The 18001-nt window shown below is 57.2% G+C and overlaps 2 protein-coding genes across 5 annotated transcripts in view; both read left to right on the forward strand.

Annotated features, from left to right (window-relative positions):
• KIRREL2 (kirre like nephrin family adhesion molecule 2) overlaps window positions 1–6648 on the forward strand; it is a 10906-nt gene extending 4258 nt beyond the window's left edge. The window contains exons 5-18 of the mRNA XM_029235884.1: window positions 43–192; window positions 354–514; window positions 892–1042; window positions 1315–1420; window positions 1537–1685; window positions 2014–2141; window positions 2219–2351; window positions 2653–2753; window positions 2913–3132; window positions 3598–3700; window positions 4011–4119; window positions 4472–4537; window positions 6054–6092; window positions 6362–6648. Of these exons, the coding sequence (XP_029091717.1) occupies window positions 43–192; window positions 354–514; window positions 892–1042; window positions 1315–1420; window positions 1537–1685; window positions 2014–2141; window positions 2219–2351; window positions 2653–2753; window positions 2913–3132; window positions 3598–3700; window positions 4011–4119; window positions 4472–4537; window positions 6054–6092; window positions 6362–6433 (1688 nt within the window). The 3' untranslated portion in view covers window positions 6434–6648. The remainder of the gene's footprint in view (window positions 1–42; window positions 193–353; window positions 515–891; window positions 1043–1314; window positions 1421–1536; window positions 1686–2013; window positions 2142–2218; window positions 2352–2652; window positions 2754–2912; window positions 3133–3597; window positions 3701–4010; window positions 4120–4471; window positions 4538–6053; window positions 6093–6361) is intronic.
• A 1534-nt stretch (window positions 6649–8182) lies between these two features.
• On the forward strand, window positions 8183–17663 carry APLP1 (amyloid beta precursor like protein 1). 4 transcript variants are annotated; one of them, XM_029213200.1, is made up of 17 exons: window positions 8183–8513; window positions 9419–9562; window positions 10389–10521; window positions 10743–10855; window positions 11088–11221; window positions 11332–11516; window positions 11979–12109; window positions 12481–12555; window positions 13422–13580; window positions 13659–13787; window positions 14720–14819; window positions 15861–15968; window positions 16229–16255; window positions 16446–16516; window positions 16758–16820; window positions 16952–17095; window positions 17210–17663. In XM_029213200.1, exons 1-17 carry the CDS (start codon window positions 8385–8387, stop codon window positions 17306–17308), a joined length of 1944 nt encoding a protein of 647 aa, XP_029069033.1. In that variant the 5' UTR covers window positions 8183–8384; the 3' UTR covers window positions 17309–17663. The 4 variants fall into 4 exon arrangements, 3 of the variants coding, with proteins under 3 accessions (XP_029069033.1, XP_029069043.1, XP_029069050.1); XM_029213210.1 differs by having other exon boundaries at window positions 16232–16255; XM_029213217.1 differs by lacking the exon at window positions 16229–16255 and having other exon boundaries at window positions 8319–8513; window positions 17210–17655.
• Window positions 17664–18001: the final 338 nt, after the last annotated feature.

Consider the following 18001-nt stretch of genomic DNA (forward strand, 5'->3'; position numbering starts at 1 on the left):
GAACTCAGAACCATGGTGTGACTGCCTTTTCCCTGACTCCAGGGTGGTCCCGGTACTGGATATCAGGGAATGCAGCCAGTGGCCAGCACGACCTCCACATTAGGCCCGTAGAGATAGAGGATCAAGCGTCCTACGAATGTCAAGCTACACAAGCAGGTCTCCGCTCTCGACGAGCCCAACTGCACGTGCTGGGTGAGGACCCAGCCCACTTGTCCCTGGGGAGCCCAGGCAGACGGCCAGTGCTAGCTGGGAATATGAGAGTCTGGGGAGAACGGAGGAGTGGTCGGTCGGAGCTGGGAAGATCAGGGTCTCTGGGCCCAGGATCCAGCTCTGACCCCAGATCCACCCTACAGTGCCTCCGGAAGCCCCCCAGGTGCTGGGTGGCCCCTTTGTGTCTCTGGTTGCTGGGGTTCCTGCGAATGTGACCTGTCGGAGCCGTGGGGATGCCCGCCCCACCCCTGAGCTGCTGTGGTTCCGAGATGGGGTCCGGCTAGATGGGGCCACCTTCCGCCAGGTCAGGTCCCAGTCTCTATGCCAGCCCTTGCTCATTCAGGGAAATTTGGGGGTCCACTCAGACCACAGGCTCATCCAGAGGAGGCATGGGAGGGCAGGGATTCAAGGCTTGGGATCCTTGGTACGTACTTAAGTATAAGGGCTCTAGGGCTAGACTACCTAGGTTCAAATCCTGGCTCAGCCACTCGTTAGTTGATCTTAACTTTTCCGTCCCTCAGTTTACTTATCTGTACAATGGAGTTAATAGTAGTATGCACCTCTAGGATAGTTGTGAAGATTAAATAAAGTAATATTTATAAATGCCTAGAAGAGCGCCTGACATAAAGTAAGTACTACCTAAGGGTAGATGAAATCATCATTATTATTCATAACCTACAGACCCTGTTGAAGGAAGGAACCACTGGGTCAGTGGAGAGCATCTTATCTTTGACCCCTTCCAGCCACGATGATGGAGCCATCTTGGTTTGCCGGGCTCGGAGCCAGGCCCTGCCTGCGGGGAAGGACACAGCTATCACACTGAGCCTGCAGTGTGAGTGCAGTTGGACACTGGGCCTTGAGCCTGAGGTCCTTGGGGAAAGAGGCAGCTGGGGCCTGGACTTCAGGGTATGAGAAGGGAGAGGGCTGTGGACCTCGGGTCCCTGGGGGAATTGGGTACTGGAAGCCTAGACTCCTAGCTGAAAGGGAAGAGGGGACTGGGGACTCAGACTCCTGGGGTGGAGGACCTGAGAATTAGATCACTAGGTCATCAATGGAGGTGCTGCATGTCCTTGCCCACCGCTGACCATTGACTCACCTCTACAGACCCCCCAGTGGTGACTCTGTCTGCAGAACCACAGACAGTGCAGGAGGGAGAGAAGGTCACTTTCCTATGCCAGGCCACAGCCCAGCCTCCTGTCACTGGCTATAGGTGAGGACACAGATCATTTCTCCCCAGCCGGGAGAACCGGCTTGGGGAGGGCTGGGGCTAGGACGTGAGTAGGTGTGCTTCGGGAGCAAGGACAACACAGCCCACCACCTTCGCAGGTGGGCAAAGGGGGGCTCCCCTGTGCTTGGGGCCCGCGGGCCAATGTTGGAGGTAGTGGCGGACGCTTCATTCCTGACTGCACCGGTGTCCTGCGAGGTCAGCAACGCAGTGGGTAGCGCCAACCGCAGCACAGCGCTGGATGTGCGATGTGAGCAGGGGCGGGGCCGTGGGTGTGGCCAAAGTGGGGTGAGAGAAATGGGACTGGGGCTACGGTGAGGCGCGGCTCTGACGGACTGCGGGAGGTGGTGGGGCCGAAGTAGGATTTAGGCGGGATTTGGCTGTGCTGGATCAGTACCAAAGTGGAGTAGGGGCGGGGCGCGAGCGGGGCCGGGGCTTGTGAGCCGGACGTACGAGCTGATTTGTGAACCGGGGGCTTAAACCCAATGGCCCTTGGGAGTGTCGTTTCTGAGTGGCTAATCCCAAGTCAGAAGTTGCATCCCTCCCTGGTCATGTGACCCCTCCTCTGTCTCCTCCAGTCGGGCCGATTCTGCAGGCAAAGCCGAAACCCTTATCCGTGGACGTAGGGGAAGACGCCTCCTTCAGCTGTGTCTGGCGCGGGAATCCTCTTCCACGGGTAACCTGGACCCGCCGCGGGGACGCGCAGGTGAGGCCAGACCTGGGGCTTGTGTAGATGGGGCTTTCTCCCATGGTCGTGTCCCTGACGCCCCTTCCCTATCCCAGGTGCTGGCCTCCGGGCCCACGCTGCGTCTTCTCGCGGTGGGGCCGGAGGATGCAGGCGACTACGTGTGCAGAGCCGGGCCGGGGCTCTCGGGCCTGCGGGGTGGCGCTGCGGAAGCTAGGTTGACTGTGAACGGTGAGAAAGCGGTGCTTCCTAGTGGACCTGGCATGTCCTGGGATAAGAAGTGGGCAGAGGGGGCGAGGGCTAATGGGAGTGGGCGTGGCCTCGAGAAGGGGAGCTTAGCTGACGGCTGGGGCCCTTGGATTGAAGCGGGACCTAGGGAAGGCAAGCCTCAGAGGGGTTCGAAGTTTGTTAAGAGGCTTGGCCTAGTTGGTCGGGGTTAGTGGGGAGTGCCCAGGCCTGGCCTCGCCTGCTTGAGAACGGGCCTTGGGTGGGCGGGGCCTCTCCTCTGATTGGTCCACAATCTCCAAACCAGCTCCCCCAGTGGTGACCGCCCTGCACTCTGCGCCCGCCTTCCTGAGGGGCCCCGCCCGCCTCCAGTGTCTAGTCTTCGCCTCCCCCGCCCCAGAAGCCGTGGTAAGGAAAGTTCCCACTCTCATGACCCTTCCAGCGGTGATCCCAGACCTCCTAGCCGGACTCCCAAAACTGCTGGGATTATCTGTGACTTTCCCGACACCTTGACCTCCTCTTCCCGCCCTCCTTCTTCTCAGTGACCCTCCTCTTCTGTGCCCCCAGGTCTGGTCTTGGGATGAGGGCTTCCTGACGGCGGGGTCGAGGGGTCGGTTCCTGGTGGAGACATTCCCAGCCCCAGAGGGCCGCGGGGGACAGGGTCCAGGCCTGATCTCTGTGCTGCACATTTCGGGGACCCAGGAGTCCGACTTTAGCCGGGGCTTCAACTGCACTGCCCGGAACCGGTTGGGCGAAGGAGGCACCCAGGTCAGCCTGGGACGTAGAGGTGAGACCCTGGGCCCGAAGACCCCAAATCTGAATATTTCAAGCCCCCAAAATGCCACAACCCCCAAACAGAGGACCCTCAAGTGCAGAGACCCCCCAAACCTTGGGAGCCTCAAAACTATGAGTCCATTGAATCCTGAGATCCCCAAACAATAATTTCCCTCAAATACGGAATCCTAAACTAAGAGACCCCTCACACTTAGGGGCTCCAAAGAAGGCAACCTCCAAATACAGGCAAAGTAAAAATACCCTCAAAGTCTAAGACTCTCTAAAGCCAGGGAGTTTAAACTTGTGAAACCTCAAGTTCATGAGTCCTTAAACCCAAGGGACCCCAAGCTAGGGGACTGCAAAACTTGGAATCCCCAAACTTGGTGACCTTTGAACCCAGAGATTCCCTACAAAAGCCCCAAGCCCTGTTCCCCAGTTCCTGCTCAGCATCCTCAGGAACCCCCTCTTCTTCCCACAGACTTGCTGCCCGCTGTGCGGATTGTGGCTGGAGTGGCCGCTGTGGCCATGACTCTCCTTATGGCCGTCACTGGGGTGGCCCTCTGCTGCTGGCGCCACGGCAAGGGTCAGTACCTGAGCCCCACCGCAGGCCCATACACAGGCCCTGCCCACTGACTGGCCTGGCCTTTGGACCTGGTCCCAGTCCTGCCTCTCTAGACCCTCACTGGCCTTGGCTCACATTTAGGACCTGATTCCCTGCTCAAGCTCTAACTCCATCTCCTCAGGGTCACACACCCCTTACTCTCCTAGGCCAGGGTTCTCTCCCAGTCTCCCGACCTGATTTGCCCCAGTCCTCTCTCTTCCTGCGCACTGGTCTCCACAGACCGTGATCCAGCCCCATTGTTTACCTCTGCCCCCACCCCCAATGTCCCTGGCCTCAGCCTCTTTCTCCAAGCAAAAGAATCTGGTGCGAATCCCAGGGAGCAGCAACGGCTCCAGTTCGAGGGGTCCCGAGGAGGAGACAGGCAGCAGCAAGGACCAGGTAGGATGCCAGGGTCCCCAGACCTGATGGTACCTCAAGACCCAAATAGTAACCCAGTCCCAGTTGTGATCCCAGTCGCAACTGGGTGCCCCAAACTCATAAAGAGCCGTAGTCCCAACAGTGATCCCCAGATCCAAATATTCCCCAAATCCAAATACACCCAATATGACCCAATTATTCCCTAGACCCAATATGTCCCTAAGGCTCCTTGTTGTCCTGAGCCCAGACCCCAGCTCTCAGGTGCCCTTGGTCCCTCCTGCCTGGCCTCAGATGTTCAACTGAGGGTCTCTGGGGTCTGGCACTGGGGCCAGAGGGTCCTCTACACTCCCTTTCACTAAGCACCCTACCCCAGGGCCCCATCGTGCACACAGACCACGGTGACCTGGCTCTGGATGAGGACGGAGCTCTGGAGACCAAGGTGAGTGTTGGGAAAAGAGGGGCTCCCTTCACTGTATCTCCAACTCTCTCTCCACTTCTTTTTATTTTTTATTTTTTTATTTTTGGCTGCGTTGGATCTTCGTTGTTGCGCGCGGGCTTCCTCTAGTTGTGGCGAGTAGGGGCTACTCTTCCTCGCGGTGCGTGGGCTTCTCATTGCAGTGACTTCTCTTGTTGCAGAGCACGGGCTCTAGGCACGCTGGCTTCAGTAGTTGTGGCATGCGGGCTCAGTAGTTGTGGCTCTAGAGCACAGGCTCAGTAGTTGTGGCACACGGGCTTAGTTGCTCCGTGGTATGTGGGATCTTCCCAGAACAGGGCTCGAACCCGTGTCCGCTGCATTGGCAGGTGGATTCTTAACCACTGCACCACCAGAGAAGTCCCTCTCTCCACTTCTGTTCCCTCCTTTTTCATTCTGTTGCCCCCAGAGCTGGCACCTAACCCCCTCCACCCACTTCTTGCTGCCTCCTGGGCTGTCTCACCCACCTCCAGTCTCAGTTTGTTTATCTGCTGACTGTGCCCACATATCAGCCCCAGCCTTGGCCTCCATCTTGAGCCCCAGATCAAAGTTCAGTCTGCTTGTGCTTTCCCCAACACAGTCATGTTTCAGGCCTCCTAGATGCCTCTCCCTGGTTGCTTCACCCAGGCCCCTTCTACCTACCAGTTTCCACACTGGCCTCACATTTCCCCAAACTTGTACATCCTTTAGGGTCCCATCTCTTTTAGGCCCCACTGACCCCAGTCCCCAATCCAGAGCCCTTCTCTCTCTTCTCTGTACCTGGTACATGCTATTCTCTTGGCCCGAAACACTCCTACCTTTCTTCCCATACCTACCTAATTCTCTCCATTATTCCTCTGGTCTCAACTCAAACATTTCTGGTTCCAGAAAGCTCATGCTTCCCTCCTCGTAGCCCTGATCATTCTGTCTGTGTTTCACCTGTCATAGCCATGACCACTGTGAGCTAGGCTTTCCCCATCTCAGTCTGAAGATCCCCCCATAGCTGTCCCAGTCACTTCCTCCATCACAACCCTGACCTTCCTGGCTCTATCTAGTGATTCATCATTTCTCCTTTGGCCTGGATCTCCATGAGGACAGGGCTAGGTCTATCCTAGTGAGAGATGTCTAGGCATGCAGCACAGGGCATGACTCAAAATCAAAGCCTCAAGGCTGCTGGGCAAATGAATGAATGACTGTCTTGATCTCCATTTCTCTCTCTTGTTCCCTCTGCATCTCCTTCCACACCGCCACCCCTCAGCAGGCCTATATCCTTCTGTCTCTGTCTTTCTCTGCCCATCTCCTCTGTCCCTTCATCTCTTGTCACTGTTTTTCTGTGTCACTTTGTTCTTCTACCAGTCCATATGTCTCTGGGTCTCTGACTGCTCCTGTTTCTATCTTTTCGTCTCCCCCTAGGTCTGGCTCTATCTCAGTGTGTCTCTCCATCGGTGACCCTCACCCCGCTGTACCCTTATATACCTTACCAAGTCCCATTTTGTCCCCACAGGACCCAACCAATGGTTACTACAAGGTCCGAGGAGTCAGTGTGAGCCTGAGCCTTGGAGAAGCCCCTGGAGGAGGTCTCTTCCTACCACCCTCCTCCCCTCTTGGACCTCCAGGGACCCCTACCTTCTATGATTTCAAAACACATGTGGGCATTGTCCCCCCCTGCAGGTTATATAGGGCCAAGGCAGGTTATCTCACCACACCCCATCCTCAAGCTTTTACCAGCTACATCAAACCCACATCCTTTGGACCCCCAGATCTGGCCCCCAGCACTCCCCCCTTCCCATATGCTGCCTTCCCCACCCCCAGCCACCCACGTCTCCAGACTCATGTGTGACATCTCTCCAACTGAAGAGTCCTGGGATCTTCAACTTGCCATAATGGATTGTCCTGATTTCTGAGGAACCAGAACAAGTTGGCGACCTTACTCTTCCAAAATTGAACATTGAGGGGAGGGAAAGATCGTTACAATTGTCTGGGTCATTGATATACAGTCAGCTCAGCCAAAGGGGATGCCCCAAGTGGGAGCAAGAAGGCCACTGTGCCTACCTCTTCCCCTGTGTAAAAGAGATGCAAGATGGCACATGGACCCTTTGCAGAGGGATGGGGGGGGGGGCAGGGGGTGATGGGAGTTAGGGGCAGAGAAGGAAGTTGTTTCCCAACACTGAAAGAAGATATTTCAAGATGACCACCTGCATTGAGAAGAAAGGCAACATAAGGCAGATTAAGACGGAGGACCTGTCCTGGCTCTCCCCAAGGGACACTTTGCTTCACCCATGGAATTGCAGCCAAAATGCCCATTCACTCCCTGGGAATCCAAGATGGTCACTATCTTGATTTTTTTTCCCTTCCTTAAAGGCCCTGGAAGAACTGGACCCAAGGAGTAAGGATAGGGTGAGAGCTGTTGTGGGGTTGGTGGGGGTGAGGGGGTGGTGTTGGAATCTGAGAATGAGAATATTTATGTTTAATAAAAAAAGTTGCGAAGTGAATGTCGTAGAGATTCTCCTGGCATTATTACTGTCTATCAAAGAAGGGGTCCATCGAAGCTGCCCCAAGGCCCTTCTTCTTACCCTAGACTATGAAGTGGCTGTAGAAAAAACCGTGAGCCACCCCCCAGCCCTTTGCTACCCATTGAGCACTCCAGGCTCTTTTAAGATACATCTACACAAACATACATGCACAGATGCACACACATGACAGGACTGCCCCAGTCAGCTTGGGGAAGACAATTCTACACTGCATTTTGAGGAGACAAAGAAGTGAGCCCTGAAGGGGAGGGGGCGAAGGAGAGGCTAGGGGTGGGAGAATAGAAATGCCCTGATCCTTACAGCAAGGATGGGGGTCAACTCTTATCTTGAGGTGCTGGCTACCTGACTCAGCTCATCCTTAAAGAAAGGGTCTGGGGGCTTTGGTTCGTGAATCCTTGATCTAGGAGTTAAAGGTCTAGATGACTGGGGTTCCTGGGAAGCAGAGCAGAAGGCCTGGACTCGTGGGTCTTAGGGAGAAAGGGCTGAGAGCTTGGTCTCTGGTCCTGAGAGAGAAGGTACCTGGGACCAAGACTCCTGGATCTGAGAGAGAAGGGGACTGGGTCTCAAGTGCTATGTTTTTTTTGTTGTTGTTTTGTTTTTTGCGGTACGCGGGCCTCTCACTGTTGTGGCCTCTCCCGTTGCGGAGCACAGGCTCCGGACACGCAGGCTCAGCGGCCACGGCTCGCGGGCCCAGCCGCTCCGCAGCATGTGGGATCTTCCCGGACCAGGGCACGAACCCGTGTCTCCTGCATCAGCAGGCGGACTCTCAACCACTGCGCCACCAGGGAAGCCCAAGTGCTATGTTCTTGATTGGGGAAACTTTGGAGGCCTGTATTCCTGGGACCTCAAGAGACGATTTGGGGGTGGGGGCCGCTCTCCAATGCTTGCATCCCTAGAGGAGAAGGGAGATGATTTGTGGCTATCTGTATCCGAGGGAGGGGAACACTGGTGGTGAGAGTCTTGAGGGAGAACTCAAAATCCCCAACCAGGAAGCCCGTGACCCAGACTCCTGGCTAGGCGCTTGCATGGGGTGGGACGCCTAGAATCTCAAGGCGGCGGGGGCCTGGCGCAGGTTCCCACCCGGGGTTTCCAAGCTTCTCCGCTGTGCGCAGAGCTGCCACGCTATTGTCCTGACCAGGAAGGCGGGGCCAGCGCGGGGCGGGGCTGGCGGCGCCGGCGCAGCCCGGGGGCGGCGGGAGGAGGAGGAGGCGGCGGCGGCCGTGGCGCTGGGAGCTCCTGTCACCGCTGGGGCCGGGCCGGGCCGGGCGGAAGTGCTGGGGACGTGAGGGCGCGAGGGCCGGGACATGGGACCCGCCATCCCCGCCGCTCGCGGTCTGGGCCCGCTGCCGCTGTTGCTGCCACTATTGCTGCTGCTTCTGCGCGCGCAGCTCGCCGTCGGGAGTCTGGCCGGTGGGAGTCCCAGCGCTGCCGAGGTGAGGCCCGGCCGGGTCCAAGGGGATGGGGGAAGGGGCGGGACCGGGCCTCTGGACCCCGATGCGGACAGGTCCAGAGCAGAAAGCGCAGTCTTTCCAGCTAGGTGGCCGGGCCCCCCGGCGCCGCTAACTGCACTAGGCATTCAGAAAACCGCAAGTCCAGGCCCCATCTCCTTCATCATCTATCGTCCCAGTCCGCTCCAGCCCCCAGCGTAGGAACTGGCTTTTCCAGAGCCCCTGCTCCCAGAAGTCCAGCCCCCTCAGACCCTCTCGACCTAGGTGACTCAGCCCCAGACCCTTCCCACCTGAACAGGACCCACCAGGCAGCAAGGCACCTACAGCCAAGAATCTGGGCCCCCTGCATCCTCTGGATCCATATGAGGCCTCCCGCAAGGCTCCTAGGACCCAGAAGTCTAGGCCTCCAGCCACCGCCCCCCAACCCAGGATGTAGCTCTCCATCCCTCAAGGACTTGGTGTCCAGGCCTGCGGGGCGCTGAAGCCAGGCCTTGTGGTCTTTGCACCCGAGAATGCGAGCATGAGCTAGGGATGGAGGGAGGAGGGGCCAGAACGCCTGGGTTCTGACCTCCTCCCCCGCCATTCACGTTTAACCCTTTCAGCTCTAGTGCGGCTGAGCTGGGGTGAGGGCGGAGCCTGTCTCCGCGGCAACAAGGCCGCGAGAATCCCGGGGGACCCGGGTCGCCATAGCAACGGCAGAGCTGGGGCGCCCCCGCCCTGTGGGAGCTGTTTCCCGGGGAACCGAACGTCTATGGAGGCGGTGCGCGGTGCTTGGTGGAGGGGGCTGGTGCTGGGGGTGTGAATATCTGGGTCCTAGGGAGCAAAGGACCAGGGGACTCACATGCCCGCGTCCCCCGTGCCCTCGCTGACCCCTCCGTCGCCACCCCCAGGCCCCAGGGTCTGCTCAGGTGGCTGGACTATGCGGGCGCCCAACCCTTCACCGGGACCTGCGTACCGGCCGCTGGGAACCAGACCCACAGCTCTCACGACGCTGTCTCCGGGACCCGCAACGCGTGCTGGAGTACTGCAGACAGGTAGGCGGGACCTACTGGGAGGGGCGTGGCCAGCAAGAAAGGGGATCCAGCTTGGGACCGTGTCGCGCGTGAGAAGCTAGTCGTGCAAAGGCAAGGTCCAGGGAGATGAGGGATCCAAGAAGGCATGGGAAACTAGGGGACGTGGCCAACAAAGAGGCGAAGTTAGGATAGGACAGGACCTGTTTCTGAGAAACTAGGTCAGGAAAGGGGAAGAACCGTGCAAAGACGGCCCGCTGAGGAAAGTGTCCAGTGAAGAGACAGAGTTTAGCAATAATGTGGTGGACTTCTTAAAGAGCAGGTGTAGGTGGGCGTGACCAAAGGAGACGCGGGGCTAAGACAAAAAGACCTTTGGACCGGCGTGACTGGGAACGGGGTGGAACCCAATGGGAGAGTGGAAAGCTAGGAGGCGTGGCTATGAAAGCAGGTCTAACACAAAGAAAGGATACTTACTGAGAGGCCAGAGAGAGAGCCGAGGATTAACGAAGGGAGGAATCTATGGGGAGATAAACCTGATAGGGGGAAGGGGCAGAGGCGACTACAAGAGAGGTGGGCTTAGAGGGATTGAGTTTTTGGGCAATGGAGGGACCTTCGTAAAGAAACTGGACAGGCAAAGGGGCGGAGCCTAAGGATGGCGTGGCTTAAGGGAGAGGTACTAGGGGGCGTGGCCAACGGGCTTGAGGGGCTTAGATATCTAAGACCTGTTCTACAGAGAAGCGGGGCCTAGGGAGGAGAGGTCCTTATGAATGCTAGAGACTTGAAAAGGGACGTGGCCAGTGCAGAAGCGCAGGCGGGCCGTGGGTTGATCACCCCCACCCGGTGCCCCCAGATGTACCCGGAGCTGCAGATTGCGCGTGTGGAACAGGCGACACAGGCCATCCCCATGGAGCAATGGTGCGGGGATGTCCGAGGTGGCCGCTGTGCCCACCCCCACCACCAGGTTGTGCCTTTCCGCTGCCTGGGTGAGTCACAGGCTGGGGGAGGGGAACGGAAGGAGGCGGGGGTGGGGGGGGCGTCTCCGAGGGGTGAGATTCTGGCCCTGGTTTCAGGCTCACATTAGGGAGATGGATGCCTGGGTCCAGAGTGGGACAGAAAAGCCTATGAGGATAAGAGATCTGGATTCTGAGGAGGGTAGGGCTAGTGGTTTCGGCAGTGTCTCACATCGATGACCCCCATTTGCCAGAGGGTGAATTTGTGAGCGAGGCCCTGCTGGTGCCTGAAGGCTGCCGGTTCCTGCACCAGGAGCGCATGGACCAGTGCGAGAGTTCAACCCGGAGGCGTCAGGAGGCACAGGAGGTCAGGACCCAGCTCACTCATTCTCGCCGCCCCCCAGAACCCAGGGATCCAGTCCTCTAACACCCTCCTCCTCCAGAACCCAAGAGTCTGGGCCTCAGCCTTCTCTTCCCAATGGGACAGAACCAGGAATCCAGGCTCCCAGCCCCATCAGCCCCCAAGACCCAGGCATCCAGGCTACCCCCTACCTTCTGTTACCCCACAGTCCTGGCATCTGGGCCCACTCTTCCCGCAGGCCTGCAGCTCCCAGGGCCTCATCCTGCATGGCTCGGGCATGCTTTTGCCCTGTGGCGCGGATCGGTTCCGAGGTGTGGAGTATGTGTGCTGCCCCCCTCCAGTGACCCCCAACCCGTCTGGGACAGCAGTTGGGTGAGTGGGAGGGAAGCCTCCATGCCCAACCCAAGACTCCTGAGGCAGGAGATGGAAGCCTGGGGGCCTGGGCCCAGGTTCTCATTGCCTTGAGTCTTCTGCTCCCTCAGGGATCCTTCCACTCGGTCGTGGCCCCCCGGGGGCAGAGTTGAGGGGGGTGAGGATGAGGAAGAGGAGGAATCCTTCCTACAGCCAGTAGATGATTACTTTGTGGAGCCCCCACGGGCTGAGGAGGAAGAAGAGGAGGAAAGAGTCCCACCCTCAAGCTCCCATCCCCCTGCAGGGGTCAGCAAAGGTGAGGCAGGCTCTGAACCCCCAGTCCCCTCCACCCTTGGGGGAGGATGATTTAAGGGAGCCTTGGTATAGGGGCCTCTTTGGGAGGGACCTGTGGGGGAGAAGCCCTGTTGGGGAAAATGGGAGGGATGGGAATGGCTTTGAATAAAGTAGAGGTGGAAGGGGCAGCCTGTGAGGAATGCAAAGGGGGGAGGGTGGTTTGGGGGTGCCCGCAAGTGGAGGAGTCATTTGGCAGGTCTGAAGGATTACTGGGGGGAAAGCTTAGAGGATAGTGTAATGGATTCCTAAGCTTTACAAGAACAGGCCCAGTTCAGAACCACATTTCGCATGATGCCAGGCAGCAGCTATGGCTGAAGTGAGCACATGAGGGTCTCCAGTGCGCTCTAGGAAATGCAGTTCTCTGGGAAGGGAAGGAGACCTGGAGCTGAGCTTCTGGCTGACTCCCTGGTTCCTGGCCTTGCAGTGACTCCCACCCCAAGGCCCACGGATGGTGTGGACGTGTACTTTGGCATGCCTGGAGAAATCAGCGAGCATGAGGGGTTCCTGCGGGCCAAGATGGACCTGGAGGAGCGCAGGATGCGTCAGATTAACGAGGTGATGGTGCCGGGGGCCCCAGGACCCCCCATAACGCAGAGCTCCCTAAATACCAGGAAATTCCTCAGGGACACATTGAGACTCCCTCTAAAGAGTCCCCAAGTCCCCATTAACCCCCAGTCCTCAACACCACCCCTAAGAGGACCAGGGATCTCTGACCCACCTAGAATCCCACTGAGATGCCACCAGATTCTATGGAAACTCTGATGCATGGTACCCTTCCACTTTAAATTCTCTCTGAATCCTCTCGGGAATCCAAGAGGCAGAGGGACTTAAGGGATCTGGAGACTCTGAAGAAGGATGGGGGCAGGGGAGATTCAGTGGGTAGAGCAGGGTGGATTCTAGGATCCTGAAGCTCCCCTTGTCCCCAGGTGATGCGTGAATGGGCCATGGCGGACAACCAGTCCAAGAACCTGCCTAAAGCCGACAGACAGGCCCTGAATGAGGTAGGACAGCCTCCAGGGTGTCCTACTCAGGCCTGTCCACTACCTGGGGCACACTGGCTTTGTCTGGCCTCATCCAGTTTCACCCCTTCCTACTTGCACGGGCCTCTCCGGGCCCCACCCTTACACTTGGCTTGGCCCCTCTTGGCCTACATCCAACCTGACTTTGCTTCCCTCCTCTTCCCACTGGCCATGTTTTGCCCTGTCTTAACTTGATCCTAGCCTCTGAGGGCTGGCTCTGGAGGCCTCTCCCACGCTGGGCCCCTGCAGACACAGCCCAGTCCTTCTCAGCCTCTCTTTGATGCTTGGCCCTGCTCCCTGACTCTGATCCTGCCCCTGTAATCTCCCTTTTACTCAATCCCTCCTCAGTAGTCCCAGCCTCATGACTCTCTGACCCACCTCTCTCAGCCTCACTTTAGTACAGCCCTACCCTGTGTAGATCCCACTTGGCTGCGCCCCATTACTTGACTCTTGCTCCTACCCAGCTCAGTCTTATTTAGTTACAGCCTGTCTCCGGTGGGTCCTGCCCAGGCCTGAGCCCTACCTTTCCTACAATACTTGGCTCCTTTCATCTCAACACAGGCCAGCTCTGTGCCTAGATTGTTCCCACCCATGTAGTGAACACCTTCAGCGGGGCTCCCAGCAGGCCTAGCCCTGCCCCCACTCTACCTGGCCCTGCAGCCCCAGCTCCACCAGTCAGTCTCCTGTCATCTAGTCCCACCCCAGGTTGACTCTGCCCAGGCCTGGATCCACTGCACGCCTCCCTCTCCCCCGCCACTTGACCCTATAGCCCTACCCTTCCAGACTGCCTTTAACCCGGGTTTCACCCCACTACGCCTCTCCTGGCCCTGTGCCCACCCCCTCGCCAGCACTTCCAGTCCATTCTGCAGACCCTGGAGGAGCAGGTGTCTGGTGAGCGACAGCGCCTGGTGGAGACCCATGCCACCCGAGTCACTGCCCTTATCAACGACCAGCGCCGGGCTGCCTTGGAAGGTTTCCTGGCGGCACTGCAGGAGGATCCGCCTCAGGTGCGGGAGCCGTGGGGGCAGAGGGCAGGGGGTGGAAAGGGCTGGGGCAGGCCTGGGCAGCCTTCATCGCTTCCACAGCCAGAGCGTGTCCTGCTGGCCCTGCGGCGCTACCTGCGAGCAGAACGGAAGGAGCAAAGGCACACGCTGAGGCACTACCAGCACGTGGCTGCCGTGGACCCCGAGAAGGCCCAGCAGACGCGCCTCCAGGTGCTCAGGTTCTTCCAGTTCCCAAATTCTCAGCTAGCCCTCAGACCCCGGCCTCTGGGACCCCATCCCTCAAACTCTTCTCTTGCCCCTCATACCCTCTTTCCATCCCTTGGACCTCCTTCGTATCCCTGGAACCTCCCCGTTCTGTGCTTGGGACCCACTCCAGTCCCTCAGATCCTTACTTCTTGACCCTGGAATGCTGCCTCCCCGACCCCTGTGCCTTTGACCCCTTTCTTGAATTCCCACTCTCTGTCCCTCGACCCCACTTCTTGTCCCTTGGATTCTTCCTTTCCTAGAATCCCCCTCCTGTGCCTTGAACCCTGTTCCTGCCCCTCAACTCTCCTTTTTCCCTAACCCCACTTGTTCTCCCTGGAACCCTTGCTCTGTGCCCTCAGATCCTAATTCCTGTTTCTTGGATGTCCTCTTCCTGTCCATTTAAGCCATTAAGAATACTCCATTCTATGCTCTTGAACTCCAAGTCTTGCCCTTGAACCACATCATTTCTATATGACCCTCCAATTCTTCCTTCTTCAGAACCTCCTCAAGCCTCACTTCCTATTCCTCAGACCCTACTCGCTGCCCCTCCTACCCACTTACCATCTTCTATACCATATTCCTTGTACCCTATACTTACCTTGTCTCCTGTGCCCCACCTTTCCTAGCAGCTACTCCTTTTCCTTCTTCCTTACTTTCTTTCCCAAGACTCTCACAGCCTGTCTTCTGTACATCTTTTCCTTTTCATTGTATTCCACTTCTCCTTCTCCAGTTTCCTTCCTCCCATGGCCAAGTTCCTGCCCTTGTACCCTACTTCCTGTCCATTGTGTGTGCTAATTTTGCTTGGACCCTCTTGACCTTCCTCCTTCACCCTGCCTCCGTTTCCCCATCTCTAGCCTGCACTGCTCAGTTCATCCCTCGTACTCACTCCCCCACAGGTGCAGACTCACCTTCAAGTAATCGAGGAAAGGATGAATCAGAGCCTGGGGCTGCTTGACCAGAACCCCCGCCTGGCTCAGGAGCTGCGGCCCCAGATCCGTGAGTGCCCAGTCCTGACCCCCAGCCTTTGACTCCCCTGCCATTTCAGCTATCTATTCCTGTGTAACAAACTGCAAAACTTAGTGGCTTAAATCAACCACTTTCTTTTCTTTTCTTTCCTTCTTTTTTTTTTTTTTGAGTTTGGAAAACCAAGGTTTATTCCAGCCTTTCTTTAAATTTAAATGGTCCACAGTCCTTCAAGGACCTTCATTAGCATCACTTGAAAAGTTTGTTAAAAATCCAAGTTTAGGGACCTCACTCCACACATAACGCATCAGAATCTTTTGAGACGTGGATGGAAAATTTGCATTTAACAACTTCTTTGAGTAATTCAAATGCACACTGAGGACAGGAAATCTTCATCCTCTGCTCATAGGACAGCTTGCACCAGGTATTATAACTATTAAATCAACCATTTTCGTTGCTTATGATTCTGCCGTCTGCTCTGGGTTCTGCTGGGTGCTTCTTCTGCCGGTCTTGTCCGTAGTCAAGCGTGTCACTACATTTGGCTAGCAGGTCAGCTAAGGGCTGGGACTCTGGCACGAATGAGCCTCTCTCCCTCTCTGTGTAGGCTCGGGGCCTCTCTTCTCCGTGGAGCCCCTCCACGTGGTCTCTCCAACAGGGGAGCTGGACTTCCTACATGGTAGTTCAGGCTCCCCATACCGTGCAACTGGAAACTGCCGGGTCTTCTTAAGACTTGGGCCCACCTTCTTCTGTAGGTTAAAGCAAGTCACAAAGCCAGTCCAGATTCAAGCTGCAGGGCCTTCACAAGAGCATGAATACCGGAAAGTGTAACCCCCAGATCTACTGCGACTTCCTCCTGGATGTCCCATGCCAAACCCTAATTCTCCTGCTCTTTAAGGAGGCTGTTCTCTTGAACTTCAACCTCCATCCTCCAACACTCAGCTCCACTTCCCCGGGTCACACGTATGGCTCCCCCACCCCGATCACTCTATTGTTAGGGTGCCATCCATTCACCCATTTTTGTTTTGTGGATCCCTATGCTCACAACCTCACCACCTTTCTGCATGTTCCCCTCAGAGGAACTCCTCCACTCTGAACACCTGGGCCCCAGTGAATTGGAAGTCCCTGCCCCGGGGGGCAGCAATGAGGACAAGGGTGGGCTGCAGCCCCTGGATTCCAAGGATGGTGAGTTAACCCAAATCTACATAATCCCAGACTTTGGGGTACAGGTCCCCAACCTCAATTCTAATCCCCTAAAATCTGGGGGTGTCTTAGCCACCACAGTGAGAGGAAGAGGGTGGGAAGGAATGTCTGAGGTTGTAGAGGCCTCTGTAGGATCCTCGATCCTCCTTCCTCAGCCCCTGGGAGGGGGCTTCCCCACACTATCTTTGGTGATGCTCTCCTCTCTTCACTGTTCCACCTGTCTTGCCTCCTCTGGCTGCCAGCAGACACCCCCATGGCCCTTCCAAAAGGTGAGTATCTCACAGAGTAGCCCCCAGCCACCAAACCCCTCTGAGTCCTTGAGCCCAGAATGGAAGAGGGCCCGTACACGGGGAACCCCAGGCCTCCTGGGGTGGAGTCTGGTGCCCCTTCTGACCCCCTCTTTAGGCGGGGGTAGCACCATTCTGGGCTCTCAGGAATGAGATAGGATTTGGGGGGTAGGGTCCACAGAACAAGATGCTGCATCCTCTGAGAAAGAGAAGATGTCCCCCCTGGAGCAGTATGAACGAAAGGTAAGTTAGTCGGACCCACGGGCATCGGAGGGAGGATGGGCCAGGGGGCCTGGACTCCTAGGTCTGAAGGAGGAGGGTGCTAGGGGTTTGGGTTCCTTGGCCTCAGAGGAAAGAAGGGACTGAGGACATGGACTTCAGGGTCCTAGGGAAGAAGAGGGCTGGGGGATGCCCTCTTGGGGCCCAGGGGAGGGGGAGGCAGGGGCCCAGACTTCTGGGTCCCTGACACCTCCTGCTCCCCCAGGTGAATGTGTCTGTTCCAAGGGGTTTTCCTTTCCACTCATCGGAGATTCAGAGAGATGAGCTGGTAAGAGGAGGAATATTGTGGGTACTTAGGGGAAGAGGTCAGAGGTCAGTGGCTAGGCTGTGACTCCCAAAGCCACACAGGGCCCTGGTGAGCCTCCAAGATGACCCTGGCCCCATCTCCTCTCCCTGCAGGCACCAGCTGGAACAGGCATGTCCCGAGAGGCTGTTTCTGGTCTGCTGATCGTGGGAGCAGGTGGTGGCTCCCTGATCATCCTCTCCATGCTGCTCTTGCGCAGGAAGAAACCCTACGGGGCTATCAGCCATGGAGTGGTGGAGGTGAGAGGCAGAGACCTGGAATGGGGAGGACTTCCAGAGCCTGGGAGTAGAGTGGCTGTGAGGTCTGCGGTCAGGCCCCTGTGGCCCACTCTGCCTCCCCTGCCCCTATTGCAGGTGGACCCCATGCTGACCCTGGAGGAGCAGCAGCTGCGTGAACTGCAGCGTCACGGCTATGAGAACCCCACCTACCGCTTCCTGGAGGAACGACCCTGAACCAGCCCCCTTCACCCCTTTGGCTGAGCCCAGACCTTCCCTCTTCCTGGAGCCCCAGAACCCCAACTCCCAGCCTGGGAGAGGGGTCTTGAAAAAGTTCATTTCACACCCTTTGTGAGGGGGCTGGAAATTCTTATTTCCCCTGTCCAATTCCAAATTTAATCCCTAAGAAATCCCCAGGTATTCCCAGCTGCCTCCCCACTTGGGACCTCCTCACTTTAATTTATTTTGTACATTTATGTATTGTTCGTTAAGGTGACCACCAGTTGGTCCCACTGTCTGTTGTTCCCTGGAATTCACCCTCCCACGTGTGCCCCACTAATATCCCAATAAAGTCCTCTTCCCCACCAGGCCATCCTCCGTCTCTGTGGGGGAATCAGGGTGCAAGCCCGCCCAGACCTCCTTCCTCTTTAAACTGTTGGAGAGATCTTTAAATCTGGGCGGGGCCTTGGGAAGGGGCGGGGTCCAGAGATCTAGGCTAGGCTCCCACCCAGGAGCTTTCCGTGGTACTGAACGGGCAGCCACTTCTAAGCCTGTATCAGCTGGGTTCCAGGGTGGACTCCAAGGAGGCTGGGCTCTAGCAAGTTTCCCCTGCCTCCCACTCACCCTCATACACAGTCACATACAACATCCACCCCCAACCTGTGAACTCGATGAGGGACAGGGAATCTTGAACTGCTCTTCCCATTCTTG

Source organism: Monodon monoceros, unplaced genomic scaffold (assembly GCF_005190385.1).
Source record: "Monodon monoceros isolate NGI ecotype Baffin Bay Population unplaced genomic scaffold, NGI_Narwhal_1 Super_Scaffold_10, whole genome shotgun sequence".
Classification (NCBI taxonomy): domain Eukaryota; kingdom Metazoa; phylum Chordata; class Mammalia; order Artiodactyla; family Monodontidae; genus Monodon; species Monodon monoceros.